Below are 19,672 nucleotides of genomic sequence, written 5' to 3'. Positions count from 1 at the left end.
CAAACTAGGGCTTGGGATTGATAGGGAATGGTCTAGGGATGGTTGTGAAGCTATTGGAAGTGGTGGTTGGCCGTGGGTGGCGGCGGAATCGCCGGAAAGAGGCCGGATTTCCCAAAAAGGAAAGCTAGCTCGTGGGAGCTGTTCCGGTGGTCGTTGGAGGCCGGAAATGGGTGGGTTAGGACGGCAAGGGACCGGTGATGAAGTGGTGAAGAAATGGTAGCCGGAGGTGGAGCGACGGCGGCGGATCGGGGCAAAATCCGTGCAGCCTTTGGAGAGCTTTTCCGGCCAAACGGCCGGCCGGATGGGGGTGGAAATCGGTGGGGAGGTGCGCCGGAGGGAGACGAACCGAACGGTACCGGCGGTGAGCCGCACGGTGGCCGGACGGCGGTAGATCGGGGGTGAGAGGCGTTCCGGCGTGAGGGAGAGAGAAGAGAGAGAGAAACCGGGGGGGTGCTCGACGCGGGGGAGAGGAAAAAGAAAGAAAAGAAAAAAAAAAGAAAAGAAAGAAAAAAGAAAAGAAAGGAAAAAGAAAGAAGGAAAAAGAAAAAAGAAAAAGAAAAAAGAAGAGAAAAAGGAAAAGAGATGTAGGGAAAAGATGAGGTCTGATCCTCATTCCGGGAAACGAAACTAAACCGCCAAAAAGAGATTAAAACTCACAAAACAACTAAAAAAATAAAACACAACATCAATTAAATTAAAAATAATTTTAAAACGTAAATAAATTAAAATAATTAACTAAAATATTAATTAAAATAAAAATAACTATTTCAGCGAAAATACACTCAAAATGGATCATCACATGAAGTGAGGTTTTGAATAGCCTAGACAAGTTGCAAGAAATTGTATAATATTAGGTAAAAATAAAATGCTTAAAAGTTTGACTATTCCAATGTGAATGCTCTTAACGAGGCATGCATGAAAAATCCAAAGTTGGTCCCTCAAGTGGGACTTTGCACTCAATACCAGATTTTAGAAACAAAACTTCAATTCTTTATGCTACATATTCAACATATGTTTTGTGGTAGAGAAAAGAGAGACAAGTACCGGTGCGATAGCGAAGAGAGAATTAATGAACGGAAAATGACATAAACTTTGTAATAATATATAATATACTTCATCAGGCTAGAAAATTAATGTTGGTTAAGCTACTTACAAGAAAGCACCATGTTGAGGATATATGGTAATATTCTAACAATAATTATATATTTCAAATTCCCTTTATTTAGCAAGTTTTGACTAGGACATGAATTACTCCTCAAACATATAGGAGATCAGGAAATGTATAAGAAACATCTGTCATCCTTCTTCCAAACTACATGGTGGAAAGAAGGATGACAGCTCCTTTATAGCTAGGTGTCGAGTAGAATTTGGATCTCCTACAGTCAAGGATTTAAGAGTGATAGAAAGATATATAAGAACGATAAATACATCACGCATCTCTCTCTCTCTCTTCAATTCTACATCTTAGAGTTGAGTCAAAACTCTAAGGTTCTCTATCTATCTGTGTCAAGCAAAGAAATTCGTTGCTTCATACTTTGCTAGGTGACTTATTATAGGTGGCTGATGCATGCATGGATTGACCTGAAAATATGTCATATGTTTATTTTTCCTTTTTTGCATTGCGCGCATATATAGGAGTTCTTCGCGCCACTTTTTTTGCTGTATAAACCAGCCTTATAAACTATATTCTTTTTTCAAGAAAATTCATAAAAATCTCTCCCCTATCATATTTTTTTATTAATATATTAATAAAAATGCTAGCAAATTCGGCCAAACTACCGCGTGAGCTCAACACCTTGGATATCATCATCTTCCCATATTCTTTAGACGAAGGGGTTAAAGCGATCCCTTCAGACCTCACGTGTTGGAGAATAGTGCAAGTGGCTCTCGGCTTGTACCTTATTCCCTCCCCTTTTCCTCCCATGTGAGGTGGACTCTTCAACCAATGTTCGCTTTTGCATTCTTCTTTTTTCTTTTTTAATTTGTTTTTCGTATTTTCTATTAGATTTTCAAACTAGTGGTATTTAAGTCTTTCCGCGTTTCAGTAACTCAGCCTTAGGAAATTTTTAATATTAAATTAATGGAAGAGACTATAAAGGGCTTGGATTTTTTTTTTTTTTTAGTCTAATTAACAGCTTGAACCTGCGGGTTCAAAGAATTTAAGACCTTCTTGTAAGTCAAGTAGTTAAAATACTTTATCTTTATCCCCTGATCTATTAGGATTGCCATAACATGCAAATATATACGAACTGACCCAGTATACATGGGGTTTTATATTAAGTTATAATCTAATTTCATGAAAAGATTAATGTACGTTTAGAATTGATCATGTTACTAGAGGGTGTTGTTTGGCAAGTTAATTAGAATCTCTCTAACGTTAGAAATGATTTTGAGTCAAAGATATTTTATTAAAAAATATAAAACATCTAAAAAATCCTCAAGGTTTTCAAAAATTCAAAATCGAATCTCCTAATTAATATTTAAAAAAATTAAACATATTAGAAAATAAAAATATAGCAGCCACGCCATACAAAGCCTAGCCATTATGGGGTGGCCTAGTCCCTAGTCGTCACGATTGGTTGCCCATGGTGGCCACCATGGGCGGTGCAATTTGGCTATCATGGTAGCCTTTTTTTTTTTTTTTGTCATTTTTTGTTACCTCATGATGTCCACCACATCCAGCTAGACCTTGGCGAGTGTCTCTAGTCGCTAAGGGTGGGCCAAATCGGGCCACCATGGTGGCTAGAGTTTTCTACCCACCTCGTGGTGGTGGCTGAAAAAAAGTAATTTTATCTCCTTTTAAAAAATATTTTTTGAAAAAGGTATTTATTATATCATCTAAAAATTCTGTGAAAAAATTAACATAATTTCAATGGGTACCCTTACTTTTTTAAAACTCAATGAAACCGATTCTAAACTATTTGCAATTAAACACAAACTATTCATAAAAATATTTTACATCCAAACATGATATTACCTAATTAGGTTAGCCCTAACATTATGTGTAGAGTCGTAGACTAATCAAGTACTACTGTCACGGCCAATCTCAAGAATAAAACAAATGAATACTTTTCTTAGTTAGAACTGGCTAATTTCAAAGTTTTATTCATGCTGGATCGGTACGTTTCATATTATTGGGTGAATTAATAATATATAATAAGGTTTGGTTTCACATTGCTACCTTTGAAACAGTAGAAGCATCAAAAACCCTTTTATCATACAGTTCTTCTACGTACCACCGGGGTTGCGTCCCCGTTGCGTCCCCGGCTGATATGCCACGTCAGCTGAGCAAGTAAAAAAAAAAAAAAAGCAGAACAGAAAGAGGGGGGAAACGAGTACGAGCGGCATTTTGAGCATTTTGGACCGGAGGAGAGGAGAGAAATCAGTCAACGTTAGAGGAGATCTGAGATTCCCCCAGGTTCGGTCGCCGAGCAAAGCCGTATTTCGTCTCCGTCTTCAGCCAGCTTTGGTCGCCGTGGTTCATGCCGTAAACGCCTCCCAGCTTCCAGATCTGTCGTCGTCGTGTAAGTAACTTAGGTGTTCAACCATCGACGGTCGGCCTTCTGTTTTGGTTGTCAGCCTTCTCTGTTTTTGGTTGTCGGCGGCATCTGTGCTTGCCGTTGGTTTGTTCTGTGATTTTGTCTTGAATTCATGGCAATTCTGTTATAGTGATAAGTTCATACGTTCAATGAGATTCATCAGTTGGAACTCACGTGGGCTTGGGAACCCACGGGGAGTTCGAGTACTTCGAGACTTGACTCGAAGGGAAGATCCCACAATCCTGTTTCTACAAGAGACAAGATTGAGTGTCAATAGAATGGAGAAAATTAAGTATATCTTAGGCTTTCCAAACTGTTTAGCAGTGAGTAATGACAGAGGAGGGGGAGGTATTGCTCTCTTATGGAAAAACAGTATTGATCTTAAGATTACCCAATATTCAAAGTCTCATATACATGCTGAAATTAAATTGCAAGGGGAAGGGGAAGCTGTCTGGTACTTGACTGGAGTGTATGGTCACCCAGAAGCTGCAAGAAGACATGATACATGGTCATTAATAAAGTCCCTAATGGTACCAGCAGGTTGTGCTTGGCTTGTAATGGGGGATTTTAATGAAATTTTGCATATGGGGGAGAAAAGGGGAGGAAGAAGCAGACCTGAGTGGCAGATGGAGGATTTTAGTGACATGCTGGTTGAGCGCAGGTTATTGGATCTGGGGTTCTGTGGACCTCAATTCACATGGTGGAATGGGAGACAGGAAGAACACAGTGTGTCAGAAAGGCTAGATAGATTTTGTGCTACTCAAGAGTGGAGCTCCAAATTTGCTATGTGGCATGTTGTTCATCTGCCAATTGCCTACTCGGACCACCTTGCTGTTATATTGAAACGCCAAGTCGATCCCAATCTGAGTAGTAGAGGGCCTGGATTCAGGTTTGAGGCCATGTGGACTGAGACAGAAGGATGCAAGCAGGTGGTGTCTTCTACTTGGAACCTAGAGGGAGGGGACAAGGACATCTCTTCACTTATGAAGAAGATAAAGGGCTGTGGGGAGAGGCTCCAGCAGTGGAATAAGAGCAGCTTTGGTCACGTGAAGAGACATATTGCTAAGGCCCGAGACAAGATGAACCTGCTGTACCAAACTGATCCAAGATGCCTGAGAACAGAAGAGCACAAGCAAGCAAAGGCTGAGTTGCAAACTTGGTTGGAAAGAGATGAAATCATGTGGAGGCAGAGATCGAATGCATTATGGTTAAAGGAGGGGGACAAGAACACAAAGTTTTTTCATAGAAAAGCTTCTCAAAGACAGAAAAGAAATTATATTAAAGGGGTAAGAGATAGCAATAATACCTGGCAGGAGGGAGAAGAAAGGGACCAAATCATAATGGATTACTTTCAAACCATTTTCACCTCTTCAGGCCATCAAGAACAAGTGGGATTCCTAGATAATCTGCAGGCTTGTGTAACTGAAGGAATGAATGAGGTTCTGATGCAGCAGTATTTAGCAGAAGAAGTGTTTCAGGCTCTAAACCAGATGGAACCATCCAAAGCCCCAGGACCTGATGGCATGCCCCCTTTATTTTACCAAAAGTACTGGACTGTGGTAGGAAAGGATGTCATCGAGGCTGTGCTGAAAGTACTAAATGAAGGGGTCTTCCCAGCTGAACTTAACCACACACACATTGCTTTAATTCCTAAGAAGGATAAACCAGAAACAGTAGCAGAATACAGACCAATCAGTCTGTGCAATGTTGCCTACAAGCTTATATCCAAAGTCCTCTCCAATAGGCTAAAACAAGTCCTGCCTCAGGTTATATCCTTGTCTCAATCAGCCTTTGTACCCGGGAGACTAATTACAGATAATGTGCTAGTTGCTTATGAATTGGTCCATTACTTAAGACAGAAGAGGAAAGGGAAGAAAGGGTATATGTCACTCAAATTGGATATGAGCAAAGCGTACGATAGGGTGGAGTGGGGATTCCTAGATAATATAATGGGCAAGATGGGGTTCAATGAAAGGTGGAGAAAGCTTGTAATGTGCTGTGTGCAGACTGTTACATACTCTATTATTGTGAATGGTAGTCCAAAGGGCCCTATCAAGCCCTCGAGAGGTCTGAGGCAAGGGGATCCTCTCTCCCCTTATCTCTTTCTTCTGTGCACTGAAGGGTTGATAGCTATGCTAAGACAAGCAGAGGAGAACAAGCGGGTGGAAGGAGTAAAAATCTGTAGAGGCAGCCCAAGGATCAACAACCTCCTCTTTGCAGATGATAGTTTGTTTTTTTGCAGGGCCACTTTGCAAACTAATGCACATATCCACCAACTTCTAAAGGAGTATGAACTGGCATCGGGTCAGAAAGTCAATAAAGAGAAGACAGCAATGGTTTTCAGCACCAATGTTAACCCCCAACTGCAGCAGGAAATTATGGCATCTTGGGGGATACAGCAGGCTCAGAAGTATGAAAAGTACCTTGGCCTCCCATCAGTGGTAGGAAGATTAAAGAAAAGGGCCTTTGCAAATATCAAGAGCAGGGTTTGGAAGAAGCTTCAAGGATGGAAGGAGAGGCTACTCTCACAAGGGGGGAAGGAAGTACTAATTAAAGCAGTAGCACTATCAATCCCTTCATACTCTATGAGTTGCTTCAAGTTACCTGAAAGTTTGTGTAAAGAGCTAGAGAATATGATGGCAAAGTTCTGGTGGGGCCAAAGGAGGGAGGAAAACAAAATCAGGTGGGTGAGCTGGACAAAAATGTGTGCTCCTAAGCAAGATGGGGGAATGGGGTTTAAGGACCTGCATAGTTTCAATATGGCCCTATTAGCAAAGCAAGCATGGAGGATAATGAATGAAAAGTCTTCTCTCCTCCATAGAATCTACAAGTCCAAGTACTTCCCCAATTCATGCATCCAGTACGCACAGTTGGGAAATGCCCCATCATATGCATGGAGAGGGATATGGGAATCTACAAGACTAATGGTGAAGGGGTGCAGGTGGCGAGTAGGGGATGAGGAGTCCATAAATATCTGGACTGATATCTGGCTACCAGGACAGAATCAAACCCCTTTAGGCCTATATCAAGAAAGTAGAAGCAGTTGTCAACGTGTTGCACAATTGATTGATGGGGAGACAGGTTGGTGGGATACTGAGATAGTTAGGAGAACTCTCCCTCCAAGAGAAGCTTCTGATGTTCTGAGGATTCCCCTAGGACCTTCACCTAGAGAGGATAAGCTCATATGGCACTATGAAAACTCAGGAGAATACACAGTGAGGAGTGCTTATAGGCTGTTCTGGTCTATAAAGAACCATAGGGTAGAAGGGGGTTGCTCAAACTATCAGGCACTGCGGGGATTCTGGAAGCAGTTATGGTCAATGCCAATACCACACAGGGTTAGAGTCTTCTCTTGGAGAGCATGCAAGCATGGACTGCCCACCTTGCAAAACCTGAGGGTCAGGAAGGTTGTTTCTGAAGATACCTGCAAGTTCTGCCATGAGGGAAGGGAAGACACAAGTCATGCTCTGATATATTGTCCATCCATTTTACCCTTATGGAAGTCTTTGTTTGGTTTTTTATTTCGGGGAGGAAACCAGCAGGGGTTTATGGAGACAGCCATGAGAGTGACAAAGGAAGGGCAGCCAAGAGATCTTGAGAAGTTTTTTCTTATGGCCTGGTCCTTTTGGTATAGAAGGAACCTTTTTTACTTTGAAGAGCAGGTTCAGCACCCACAACAGTCTGTGGATCATGCCATGTCTTTGTTTAAGGAGTCTCGAGAAGCTCAAGCCAGCACTAAACAGAACATGGTAAGGGATATGAGGTGGAAACCCCCCCCCTATAGGAGCTCTAAAAATCAACACGGATGGGGCTATGTTTCAGGGATGTTGTACCTCAGGTGTGGGAGTTATCTTGAGAGATGAAAAAGGAAAGGTAATTCTGGCTGCGTGTAAAAAAGAACCTGAGTTCTCTGACCCTATGGAAGTGGAGCTTCTTGCCATCCTGAGGGGGCTACAGCTGTGTATCCCGTTGGGCATTGGTGAGTTGATTGTGGAAACAGACTCAATGCTCAGTGTAAGAGCCTTAACAGCAGAAGGGGAGTCCATGTCTCCCCATGGTAACCTGATCTATTCCATACTCAGCCTCTCTAAACAGCTACCAAAGGTGACATTCCAACATGCCGGCAGAGTGCACAATGCAGCAGCTGATGGTCTAGCAAAACTAGCAAGATTTGTAGAGGATTTAACAGTTTGGTGGGAATCAATTCCCGAGTGTATTTCCCAAATTGTTTGGCATGAGGCCAGCTTGTAATTCTCTAGATGACTCTATTTTATGAATGAATGAGAGTTGTTATCAAAAAAAAAAAAAAAAAAAAAGATAAGTTCATACAAAGTCCACGTTTGTGGCTGGTGGGTGGCTCTGTTTGTGGTTTTTGTAGTGTTCAATTATTATAACACTAATTTATCAGTGCGTTGGATAGACATGTTGGATTTCTATTTACACGAATTTATTAGACCTGGTTGGATTATTGTGTATGTTGTACTGGGTTTGTTTCCTTGTGTTTGAGTTAATTAAGTGTGAATATTCCAAAACAAAAACGTTATGGCCAGCAATTTGAGTTAAAACATAAAGACTCCATTTATAAGAAATTCCTATTTGACAATCAGTCAAGTGCATTTACTTTGCCTGGTTGATTTAGTAATGGATTTCCAACTTCAATGAATATGTTGAACCTATTTTAAGAGGTATAATAGTCTGAATTGGCCTAACTCAACGTCCTTCCATTTATAATTTCCTAATGTGGACTTTTTCAGCAGTGTTTGACATCATATGCTGGACCTCTCATGATGAAGAAAGGAGAATGAATTGGTTGCTTTTGAACTGGGGGTTTTGAAAACTCTATTTTACTTATAAAAAAAAAAAAAAAACAGATTGGTTAGGAAACTTGAAAAATGAAATTTAATTTCCCAAAGGAATCAAGATATTGATGAAGTATTATTTATGGATAAGTGTTTACTGGGTTGGATTATTTTGTTTGAGTTAAGTGTAAATGAGATAATAAATATAAATAAGAATATTTATAGTAATACAATATACGGATGATTTTATTTTATATTTATTACTTTTATAAAATACCCATATGTTAATGGCCAATTTTTTCATATGTACTGATATTTCATATCTAATATCTTGTATGCATATATTTACCAGCCTACCAACATATTTTGTAACAAATATATGTGTGTTAAAATTTTTAACTTGTACCACAATTTATAAAAATTGTATTAATTTTTGTGGCTTGAATGTATTGATACTCTTATTCTATGATAAGATATAAATTGAGTTGCATTTGTCTTCTTTTCAGCATGGGAAACGAGAAAGAACAACCACCCTCCCTTACACCTGGCAGCTCAAACACCTCATTTGCGGTATATATCAATAGAAAAATATTTGGACTTTAATGAGTTTTTATTTATTAGAAAGTTACGTCACTAACAAGATGTTGTATTCATATGTTAGGGCATACCATCAACTAGTCCAAACATTCCAAATGACATGCCTGGGTACTTTGGATCGGTGCCTGCGTGGTCACCGGCTTTTCTACCGTATAATGTTGGCAACCAATACCCATTTCAAGATGGCATGGAAAGTTCGACTCCTCACATCAGTACAAGCTTTGCTACAAGCAACTATAAAGGTACAAAAGATAATAGCCCTGATGGTGGGGAAACTGAAGTGCAATGTGATTCTCCAAGAGTTGAAGAAAGTACTGAGGATTACCTGAATACACGGGAAACAGAGGTAGATTGTAGTGCTGGGACATCTCAGAATGTGGTAATGGATGAGAATGATATGGTTGAGGAGCCAAGCAAGGGGATGGAGTTTAATTCCTTTGAAGATTTATTGAGTTATTATAAGCAATATGGTAAGAAATGTGGCTTTGGGGTGATGACGAAAAGGACTGAGAGGGGAGAAGATGAGGGTGTTAGATATGTCACTCTTGCTTGTGCCCGGGGTGGAAAGGCTCGGAATAGGACATTGAATGTCACCAACCCACGTCCAACAGGGAAGACTGAATGTAAGGCAAAGATTAATGCCTTAAGAATTGATGGAAAGCTTCGATTGACTACAGTTCATAATATCCATAACCATGGCCTCAGTCCAAAAAAATCTCGCTTCTTTCAATGTAATAGAGAAGTGAGTGAATCGGTAAAAAGAATCCTAGATACAAATGACTTGGCTGGAATCCGAATGAATAAAAGCTTCGGATCTCTTGTTGTTGGTGCGGGTGGATTCGAGAACCTTCCATTTGTAGAAAAGGATTGTCGTAATTATATCGATAAGGCAAGACCTTTACGACTTGGAGCTGATGGTGCCGGAGCACTTAATGAGTATTTTTTGCGGATGCAGTATAGAAATCCTGGGTTCTTTGCTTTGATGGATTTAGATGATGACGGGAGGTTAAAGAATGTCTTCTGGGCAGACCCCCGTAGTAGAGCAGCCTACCAATATTTCAGTGACGTGGTCACATTCGACACCACTTACCTGACGAATAGATATGGGATGCCCTTTGCCCCATTTGTTGGTGTAAACCACCATGGGCAATCAATTTTGTTGGGAGCAGGCTTGATTTCCAGCGAGGATACTGAGACTTTTGTTTGGTTATTCCAAACCTGGCTGCAGTGTATGGATGGTATAGCTCCGAAAGCTATTATCACTGATCAGGATAGAGCGATGAAAAATGCAATCGCTATTGTTTTTCCAGAAACGAAACATAGATTTTGCCTGTGGCATATATTAAAGAAAGTTCCAGAGAAACTTGGCTCATATGCTTCATACAAAAATGGGATGAAAAATGAATTGATGAAGTGCGTGTATGACACTCAATCTATTGACGAGTTTGAGAAGTGTTGGGATGAATTGATTACCAGTTACAACTTGCAAGAGAATGCATGGTTGAGAAGCCTATACGTTGACCGTAAGCATTGGGTACCGGCATTTTTGAAAGAGTCATTTTGGGCTGGAATGAGTACGACGCAGCGGAGTGAGAGCATGAATGCATTTTTTGATGGTTACGTTCATGCTAAAACAAATTTAAAAGAGTTTGTGGACCAGTTTGATAACGCATTGAAGAAAAAAATTGAGAATGAAAATGCCGCAGACTTCCACTCATTTAGTGTCACAATTCCCTGCATTTCTAGATCACCGATTGAGAAGAGATTTCAAGAGTTGTACACGAATGCAAAGTTCAAAAGCAAGTTACTGGCATGATCGATTTGAATCCAAAGTTACTTGAGAGTGATGGTGCATTACACATTTATAGGGTTGAAGATGAAATTCGTTTGGAAGAGTTCACTAAGCCAGTGACACATTCTGTGGCTTTCAGTACGGTAGATGCAACTGCCTGTTCATGTGGATTATTTGAGATGAGGGGAATATTGTCTCGACACATTTACGCTGTTTTTAGATCTAACGAGATAAAAGTTTTGCCAGATAAATACATTCTAGATCGATGGAGGAAGGATATTAAACGACGATACACATTAATCCATAGTAGCTATGATGGAGGGGAACAGCGGGCAAATTCTAATAGATATTCAGAATTATTGAATATTTGTTACCAAATGATTACTCGTGCAGCGGGGACTAGAGCGCATACTGAGGATGCAAAAAGTAAATTATATGCAATGATTGAGTTGTATGATGCCAACCAAGAACCCCCATCGATGACCCAAACGGGTTCCAATGCATGTAGTACGGCAAAGGAGACAAATACAGGAAGTGGTTCTGGTCAAGTACGCAGTCCACATGTTGTGCGCGGGAAAGGCAGACCCCCCTCTTTGTGGAGAGCATCAAGGATGGAGATAGACATGCGAAAAGCTAAGGCGAAGACGAAGAAAGCACCATCAAAAGGAAAACGTAAAGAGGTATAAATATTGGGTGGCGTGTATTTTATATTTTACTCTCTGCGTACTTAATGAGTATTTAATCACATATTGCTTGTTTGTTGATTATTAGAGAGATGGAGGAGATATACCAGCCGTGGACACTTGCAGAAATTTATTTGGAATTACTCAGATGGATATGCCCAATGTTGATGTTACTGGATCCCAGCTCCGAGAAACGGTGATTCAGAGTCAAGAAAGTGTAAGTGGAATTATTTTTCCCTCTTCGTTTGATTGTATTTATCGACACGACGTTAATATTTGGGTTTTAATTCTTTATAGATGCAGCTTGGATTGGATGGATCAGCACCATCTGAAGTATTTGCGATTTATAGAAATGACATGGATGGATCACAAGGCAGGGAATGATTTATGGGCATTTTCATGTATTTTTTTGTGGCCTTTAATCACATATTGTGGACTTTAGTTTATGGTTACTGGACTTTATTGTATTATTGGTGGCCTTTATTAGAGTTAATAGATTTCTTAAGATTGAATGTAATCCATGACGTTTGTATGGGAATGTGGGCAGATTCTTGTGGATGGAAAATATTATGTGGCTTGGATGAGAGAGTTGGATGGAAAACATTTTGTGGATTTAATGCATGTAGGTAGATTGAGTTCATATGTAAACTTAGCCACATGTAAACTCAGGACATTTAGTAGAGTATTTTTAGTTGATGTTATTGAGTTATTAATGTTTTGGTTACAGTTATGCCAAACTGTATCGAGGGATGGAGTTTTTCTAGATATGGTTTTTTGCTATGTCAATATGAAATGTTATGAATATTGTTAATGGCATTATCTTGGAAAAATTCTTGTTAATATTTCAATATGAAATGTTATGAATTAGTTTGGAACATTCATATGGAATATTTCAGGACTTTCTCGTTTGAAATTCGTTTAACATTTTGTTTAAGTGTGTGGACCAGTTTGTCAACAATCAGTTCAATGACACAAATAGAAGGGCGATTTATACATCATCTACTAAGTTCTACATCCAATACTTCGGTTGACTACAAACTGACTACAAACACTTCATATTACGTGAAGTGCACGTCCAATACAAGTGCAAAAGTCGAGTAAAAAGCCACAAAGCCAACATAAGTGATGGTTTACAAACACTAGTTAATAATTACTTGGATACTACAAGATAGAATGCAACAAAAAATGCAAATGCTCAAACACTAAGGGGAAGCTGTGTGCGTCTGAGCCTGATTTCAGCTTCTCTATTTTCAATCTCAACCACCCTCCCTTCTAGCTCAATCTCCCTCTTCTCGACATCAAGCAATTTTTTTTCAAGTTCTTTCAGCTTCCTTAATAATGCTTGGATGGTCATTTCTCGAAGTTCAAGCTCTCCCATCTGATCTCTATCTACCCATTTGAAAAACTTGCAATATGGTAATCCCTACTCAAATGCAGCAAATGCCCAAAAATGTTAGATGATTCAGTTTAGACAGAATTTCCATGTTAAAAAAATGTATCTTGTGTAGAAATTTAAATGGATTACCTGTGTATTGTACTTTGGACACCCTAAGAAGGGTCGTCCTGGATTTCTTGCAGTATTTGCATATCTCATCGTGGCTTCAACCTCACAGTAACATTTAGTAGAGGATGCAGAAGAAATTGATGATGCTGACATTGTTAGATCCCCCAAAATCACAAAGTAGTTAACTTGGAGAGAGTTTTCAAAAGAGTTTTCTGTGCATGTACTTGTCAGTGAGTACATGATGAGAGAAATGCAAAAAACATAGAAACAGAATTAGAAGATTTATACAATCCCAAAAAATCATTTCATAACCCACAACAAAATATAACTCGACAGAAAAAGAGGCCAAAATTGTCAATCTCCCAACCATGTGTTGCTCGAATAATATCTACTTCAACATTAATAGAGGCATTCAATAAGTGATGGTTATACTTCTATTCAAATATGTTTCACAAATTATCAATCAATTGATCTAAATACTAAGTTTATAAAAGCTTTGTCTGAAGTGCTTTAGTTCCTTTTGTTTTCATCCAAGCCTGAGCAGATATATAGAAAGCATACTAAACAATTAACCCAGTCAAGAAAATGGAAATGGGTGTCCTTGGTTTTTGTTTACAAAGCCAAACAATTTCTACAAACTCGAATATAGTGAAGACTCGGAACAGGGAGGGTCAATTAGTACAGGGCATCCATTTGAACCAACTAGATTTACTTGGATAAGAAAACAAAATCGAAACACAATCAGCTACCAGTTTGTTACAATCAGCAATCAGCTACCACTTTCAAGATGCAAACCAGATTACAAACAAACAAAGATAGCATTTAGATGATTTTCACCGAGAATACTGAGGCCCCTACAAAGCCAGGTTATACTAAACAAGTAATTTTTATTTTCCTATGCAATAAACAATACAGAACAGAACTCAAGAGGGTACCCTTCGAAAACTATACCCGATAAAATCTAATTTCTAAATATGCAGTATAGAAAAGGATACCACAGAAATTTATCGAATCTGAGCTTCAAATCTGCCGCTCCCACAAGTTCTTTGGTTCCTTGGTCCCACAGGCCAACGGAAAAAAAGAAAAAAAAATTTCGAAACGGGGGGGTGTTCGTGGGTGTTCTAGGGTTCCGGGTTCTGAGAGGGTTCGTGTGTGTTCTAGGGTTCGTGGGTGTTCGATGGGGAGTACATCACAAGGCCATGGGTGTTCTAGGGTTCCTGGTTCTTCTAGGGTTTGTGGGTGTTCGATGGGGAGTACATCACAAGGCCGTGGGTGTTCTAGGGCTCGTGGGTGTTCAATGGGGAGTACATCACAAGGCCGGGATGGGGGTCTTTCTTGGCTGAACACGACGACTCAGATGAGTGCTCGAAGACGATGGGGCGAAGCATCAAACGGTGACGATGTGTCCGTATGGGTTTTCGAAGGGGAGAAATAGATTGAGGGTTTTGATGGGGAGTAGATCGGGACTGCCGGGATGGGGGTTTTTGTTGGCTGACCACGACGATGACGATTTTTATGGCTCGAAGCCGATGGGGCGAAGCATCAAACGGTGACTCTTCTGTGTCGGTATGGGTTTTCGAAGGTCTTGTGATGCTTCGAAGGTCACGCCGGGGATCATTCCGGGATGGGGGTTTTGGGATTTTGATGGCCCGAAGCCGATGGTGGACGGTGGACTCTGTTTCGTGATGGGGCAAGATGAGGGAAGATGGTGGACGGTGGACAACGTTCGGGATGGGGTTTCAAAGGTTCGAAGGAAGAAGAACCTTGTGTTTTTAGGAACTTTTGATCCCATCGTATTCCCTTCCCCCCAAACAAAAAAAAAAAAAAATTAATTTCTTAAAATAAATTAAAGTAAATTAAATAGGCTGACGTGGTATAAGCCGAGGCCGCGTCGGGGTCCCAAGCCGGTTGCGTATAGCATTTTTGTTTATCATATATGGAGGGGTCAATATTGGTCTGGTCCAAACCAGAACCCAAGATTTATTACAACTAAAGGATAATTATCCAAGGAAGTCGTATGATTTAAGGTAGGCCTAGCCGCCCTGATTAGGGGGGATGAATCCTCAGCCTATGGATATTCACGACATGACAATCAAATAACTCTAATACCAAGGGATAAGCCTCCTCATGGCTAAGCATTGAGTGAACTTAATTTCTTTATAGCATTTATCCATTGGATCTATGCACCTACATATGGAGGTAACGGGTAACTCTTAAACGATTTGATTACATATTCTTGAATTACTATCTATCACTTGATACTAACTTAAGCATGGAAGTTGTCACAAGCACATAATGCCACCAACATAAAGACTTACAGGTTGACTATCACGATTCATGGTGGGACACATCATTTACAGTAGTGCTGTTTGTGGGATTCTATCATCTCTTATTTCAATTTTTCATTGGACGTCAACATGGTTCCTCCATGCCGATCGTGACACATTTTCAAGTAACTCGTGAACCGGAAACAATGGCTACTAATATGGAGACATGCTTAGCAGTCACATAAAAGAAATAAAAGATGGCATTAGAAGCCAAGGAAAACTTGAGGAAAGAGAATGAAGAGCTGAAACACCACAACCTCGAGCTTAGTGACGTTACCATGCCTAGCCACATCTAGCAGGAGGAAGAAGAGGCACATAGCAATGGAGGATTAAACGTGGAAGATATAGAGAAGAAAAACATGCATGATGAACTACGTAGCCTCGCCGGGAAGTACAAAGAGATTGCAAAAAGGATGGGAAGATCTTCCTCAGTTGAAAAATTATTAAGTCGGATGGATTTACCCTATAGGGCCAAAATCATGGTCGTGTCACTTCTGTCCAAATTCAAAGTCCCAAAGATAAAGATGTACGATGGATCAAAAGACCCTGTGGATTACTTGGAGAACTTCAAAGTGCATATCACACTATACTGGTTCCCAAGAGAAATCGCTTGTTGGGCTTTCCCCTTGACTCTAAGGGGAATGGCAAGGGGTGGTTTGGCACACTCTAACCTTGATTGATCGAAAACTTTGAAGAGCTGGCGAGGTAGTTCCCGACAAAGTTTATGCCCAATAGAAAGCATCAACGCCCAAAAAAGTACCTCTTGACAGTCAAACAAAGGGAAGATGAGAGCCTGAAGGCATGCCTCACCTACTTTAATAAGGAAAGTTGACAACGGACGATCAAGATGAGTAGATTTCTAGCTGCCTTGTTGGGCGGAATCTGGCCACTCAATTCGTTCATGTCAGAGTTGGTTAGAAAGACCCCATCTACCTTGAGAGAGGTCATGATAGGTAGACAACTTCGTCAACAATGAAAACACGTTGCAAGCCATTGTAAAGCCAAAGAAAGGGGAACCTAAGACAAAATGCAAAGCTAGTTTAGGGGACAAGAAGTCTACATCAAACCATCAAGACAAGAAGTGCGAGAGGCGACAAGAGCATAACACTAGACTTATCCACAACAATTTGAATATACACGAAAAATGGGAGTCATAAAGAGAACACTGCTAGCCCAAAACCGAAAACTGCTACTACAAGTACCACCGAATAGACTTGCACCAGACAAAAGACTACATGACCAAGAAGAAGAGGGTAACTGAATTGGCAGGCACTAGGGAGTTAGAGCGAATGGTTGCAGAGTGCTCGAAGCCCAAGCGTCGATATGAATGAGGACACAACTCTCATAGAAGTGACAGCCCATACAGGCAGCGACCACCAATGGAAGATACTCGTGGCAATAACAAAGATAGGGCGCCCCTAAGAGAAATCAGGACAATAGCAAGTGGATTTGCTGGGGGCGGTGTGACTTTGTCTAGACAGAGGGCCCAAGCTCGAAGGGTGAGATATGAAGAACTTTATGTGGTGGACAAGTCTCCCAAGCATCAAAGGCTTAATATCTCAGTAGCTATATCTTTTGGGGAAGAAGATTTTGAAGGGATGTTGTATTCGCATGATGATGTGCTAGTGGTAACCCTCTTGGTTGCTAATTACACCACCAAGAAAATCCTCATTGACAATGGCAGCTTGGCAAACAAATAATTTTGGGAAGCCTTCATGAAAATGGGCATAGATGTGGCTAAGCTAAGACCCTCTCCAATGCCTTTGAAGGGCTTTTTTGGAGATTTGATCCAGCCAGTGGGTGCCATCACTCTCCCAGTCACTACTGGAAAAGGAGCACTTACTGCCAATACTATGACCGACTTTTTGGTCGTGAAGGCACCCTCCTCATATAATGCTATACTAGGGTGACCAACATTGAACAACCTCATGGCAGTTACATTCACATACCACCTCAAAATGAAGTTTCCAACTGAAGACAGAGTGGGAGAAGCACGAAACAAGCAGGCCCAAGTGCAGGAATGTTATGTGCAGGAGCTAAGGAGCAAAGGAGGAGAGGCGTGTACTATCACAAGCAACAACACCAAAGTTACTCGAGAGGGTGGCCATAATACCTTGCCCCCACCTCTCGCAGTCTTTCTAGAAAGGGTCATGGAGGTTAGGGACGAGCACAACCTACAATAAGCAAAAGTCAACAAGCCTTTGGAGATTATAACTTTGTACCCAAACCACCCCAATGCCATAACCCGAATTGGAACTCAAATCCCCCCAAAAGACCGAGAAGCCTTAAAATGGCTGCTAGTAGAGCACCGAGACGTATTCGCCTAGAGTCATGAAGATATGTGTCAGGACCCCTATAAAAAATGCCCTAGGACAAGATCCTAAACAAGCATGGACAATCGAAACCGTGCCACTTTTAGGGTCAAGCCTAGCTTTGGAGGACTTCCCGAGGGGTCTAGTGTATGTCCTAGGAAGCTTACAAGAAAGACATGGGTCAATTGGAAGGTGGCTCACGTTTTCCCTTTTGACCATACCATGGCTCAGCGCCGATAGCCCCATGACACTGCCACTGACATGCCTTGGTAGACTCATGACACTGCCACTAACATGCCTTGACAACCCCTTGACACTGCTGTTAGCATGCCCTGACAACCCCATGACACTATTGTTGACATGCCTTGACAACCACACGGATCATGTCTTGACATGTCCTAATAGCCCCACAAGAAATGCCATGACATTGTCAGATACATGCCCTGACAGCCTCGTAGGTCATGCCTTGACATGTCTTGATAGCCCCACGTGGCAATGCCATAACATTGTCAGATACATGCCCTGACAGTCTCGTGGGTCATGCCATGTCACTATCGTTAACATGCCATGGTATGCCCAGCAGCCCATCAACACACCCAGCAAGTAGCCCCAACACCTAGGCAGCACGCCCAACAGCAACCCAGCGCCCATCAACATGCCCAGCAACACCAACAGCCTATCAGCAAGCCCAGTAGGCAACCTGAGCATCCTAGCCCCTTGCCTGGGCCATGTCAACAACACATATAGCACAATACCCATGGCCCATGCCATGGGCTAGCCTTGGATCAAGGCATACCACGAGCCATCAAAGGCCCATGCAAGTCTTATTTTATTTATTTATTTTACTTATTTTAATTATTTTACCAAAGGGTCTTTTAAGGTTTCCACCTATATAATTGCTTTAAATAGGACTCTTAGTCATTTCATTTACATCTTTTGGCACATTTTCCATTGTGGATAGTTTGAGCTGTGTTCTTAAGATCCTTTATGTGCCTTTGCACTTAGGTTACTTGGGTGCAATTCATGAATCCCAAAGAGATGATAATCACCTTGCAATTTGTAAATAGGCGGTGACTCCATTTATCTCAATTCATCACCTTGCAATTCGTGAATAGGTGGTAAATTATTTATCTATCTTATAAGTATTTTCCTTTATTTTGGATCCAATTATCTATCTTTGTTCTTATATTTCCTAGTTTGTTCATATATATTTTCTTGCATATCAAACATATCATACGCCTTATTCTTCCTAATCTTTGATTTCTCAAAATATCCATACATACCAAAAATAAAGTCTTCATCTTCCATTTGTTTATCAAAGACAAAATTTACTTTCCATCATTCCATACACATATCTTGCACTTTTCTCACCTCACAAACATATATCACTCCTCCTCCATGCCAAGTCCATATATCTCTTATTCTTCCTATGCATAAAACCCTAGCCTCCTTCATTCATTAAGCCCTAGCCAAAAGCCCTAACTTCCATAAGAATTTCCTAAATTTTAGGAAACCCTAGCCCACCCTCCATATCAAATCCCTAAATTCTAGGAACCACCCTAGAATCACTCAAACCTTAAAACAACCTTCTTTTCTTGCCTTAAACGAAATACCCAATCCTTAAATCATCTCCTACATGTTAGGTGTCCATCTTCCAACATCCAAACCCTAGCCACCTTATCCATTACCCAAAACCTATCTTTCATACCCAAATCCCTAAATTCTAGGACTACTCCTAGACTCATTCAAACCCTAAGATCATTTCCATCTTTAACCTAGCCAAAACCCTAGATGTCCCAAAACAATTCCTTCAAAATTCGTAATCCCCTTCATCCACCATTCAAACCCTAGCCTCACTTCACCATACCAACCCTAATCATCACCCAAGTGGTGCCAACACCCAAGGTCATCATCAAGTCGTGCCACATTGCATCTAACACACAAATTCATCACTTAGATCAACCGAACTCATAATCATCAACCATTCCACCACTAAACACCTTACCTCCATTAACCTAACGACCCTCCATTGCCATATTCAAGCCAAGGCCAAGCAAGAGGACAAGAAACATTCGGTCATCACAAGGCATAGCGGGACAAGAGGACTACAGGGTTTAGG

General features: G+C 40.8%; 1 protein-coding gene across 1 annotated transcript; it reads right to left on the bottom strand.

Annotated features, from left to right (window-relative positions):
- Nucleotides 1-12,605: 12,605 nt before the first annotated feature.
- LOC122304850 lies at nucleotides 12,606-13,504 on the bottom strand. The gene is made up of 2 exons (XM_043117115.1): nucleotides 12,936-13,504; nucleotides 12,606-12,833 (listed from the first exon to the last, which is right to left on the bottom strand). The coding sequence occupies exons 1-2, from the start codon at nucleotides 13,152-13,154 to the stop codon at nucleotides 12,606-12,608; spliced, it is 447 nt and encodes a 148-aa protein (XP_042973049.1). The 5' UTR covers nucleotides 13,155-13,504.
- Nucleotides 13,505-19,672: the final 6,168 nt, after the last annotated feature.

The sequence above is a fragment of the Carya illinoinensis genome, chromosome 3 (assembly GCF_018687715.1).
Source record: "Carya illinoinensis cultivar Pawnee chromosome 3, C.illinoinensisPawnee_v1, whole genome shotgun sequence".
In the NCBI taxonomy this organism is placed as follows: Eukaryota; Viridiplantae; Streptophyta; class Magnoliopsida; order Fagales; family Juglandaceae; genus Carya; species Carya illinoinensis.
This window is presented reverse-complemented; position numbering and strand designations above follow the sequence as displayed.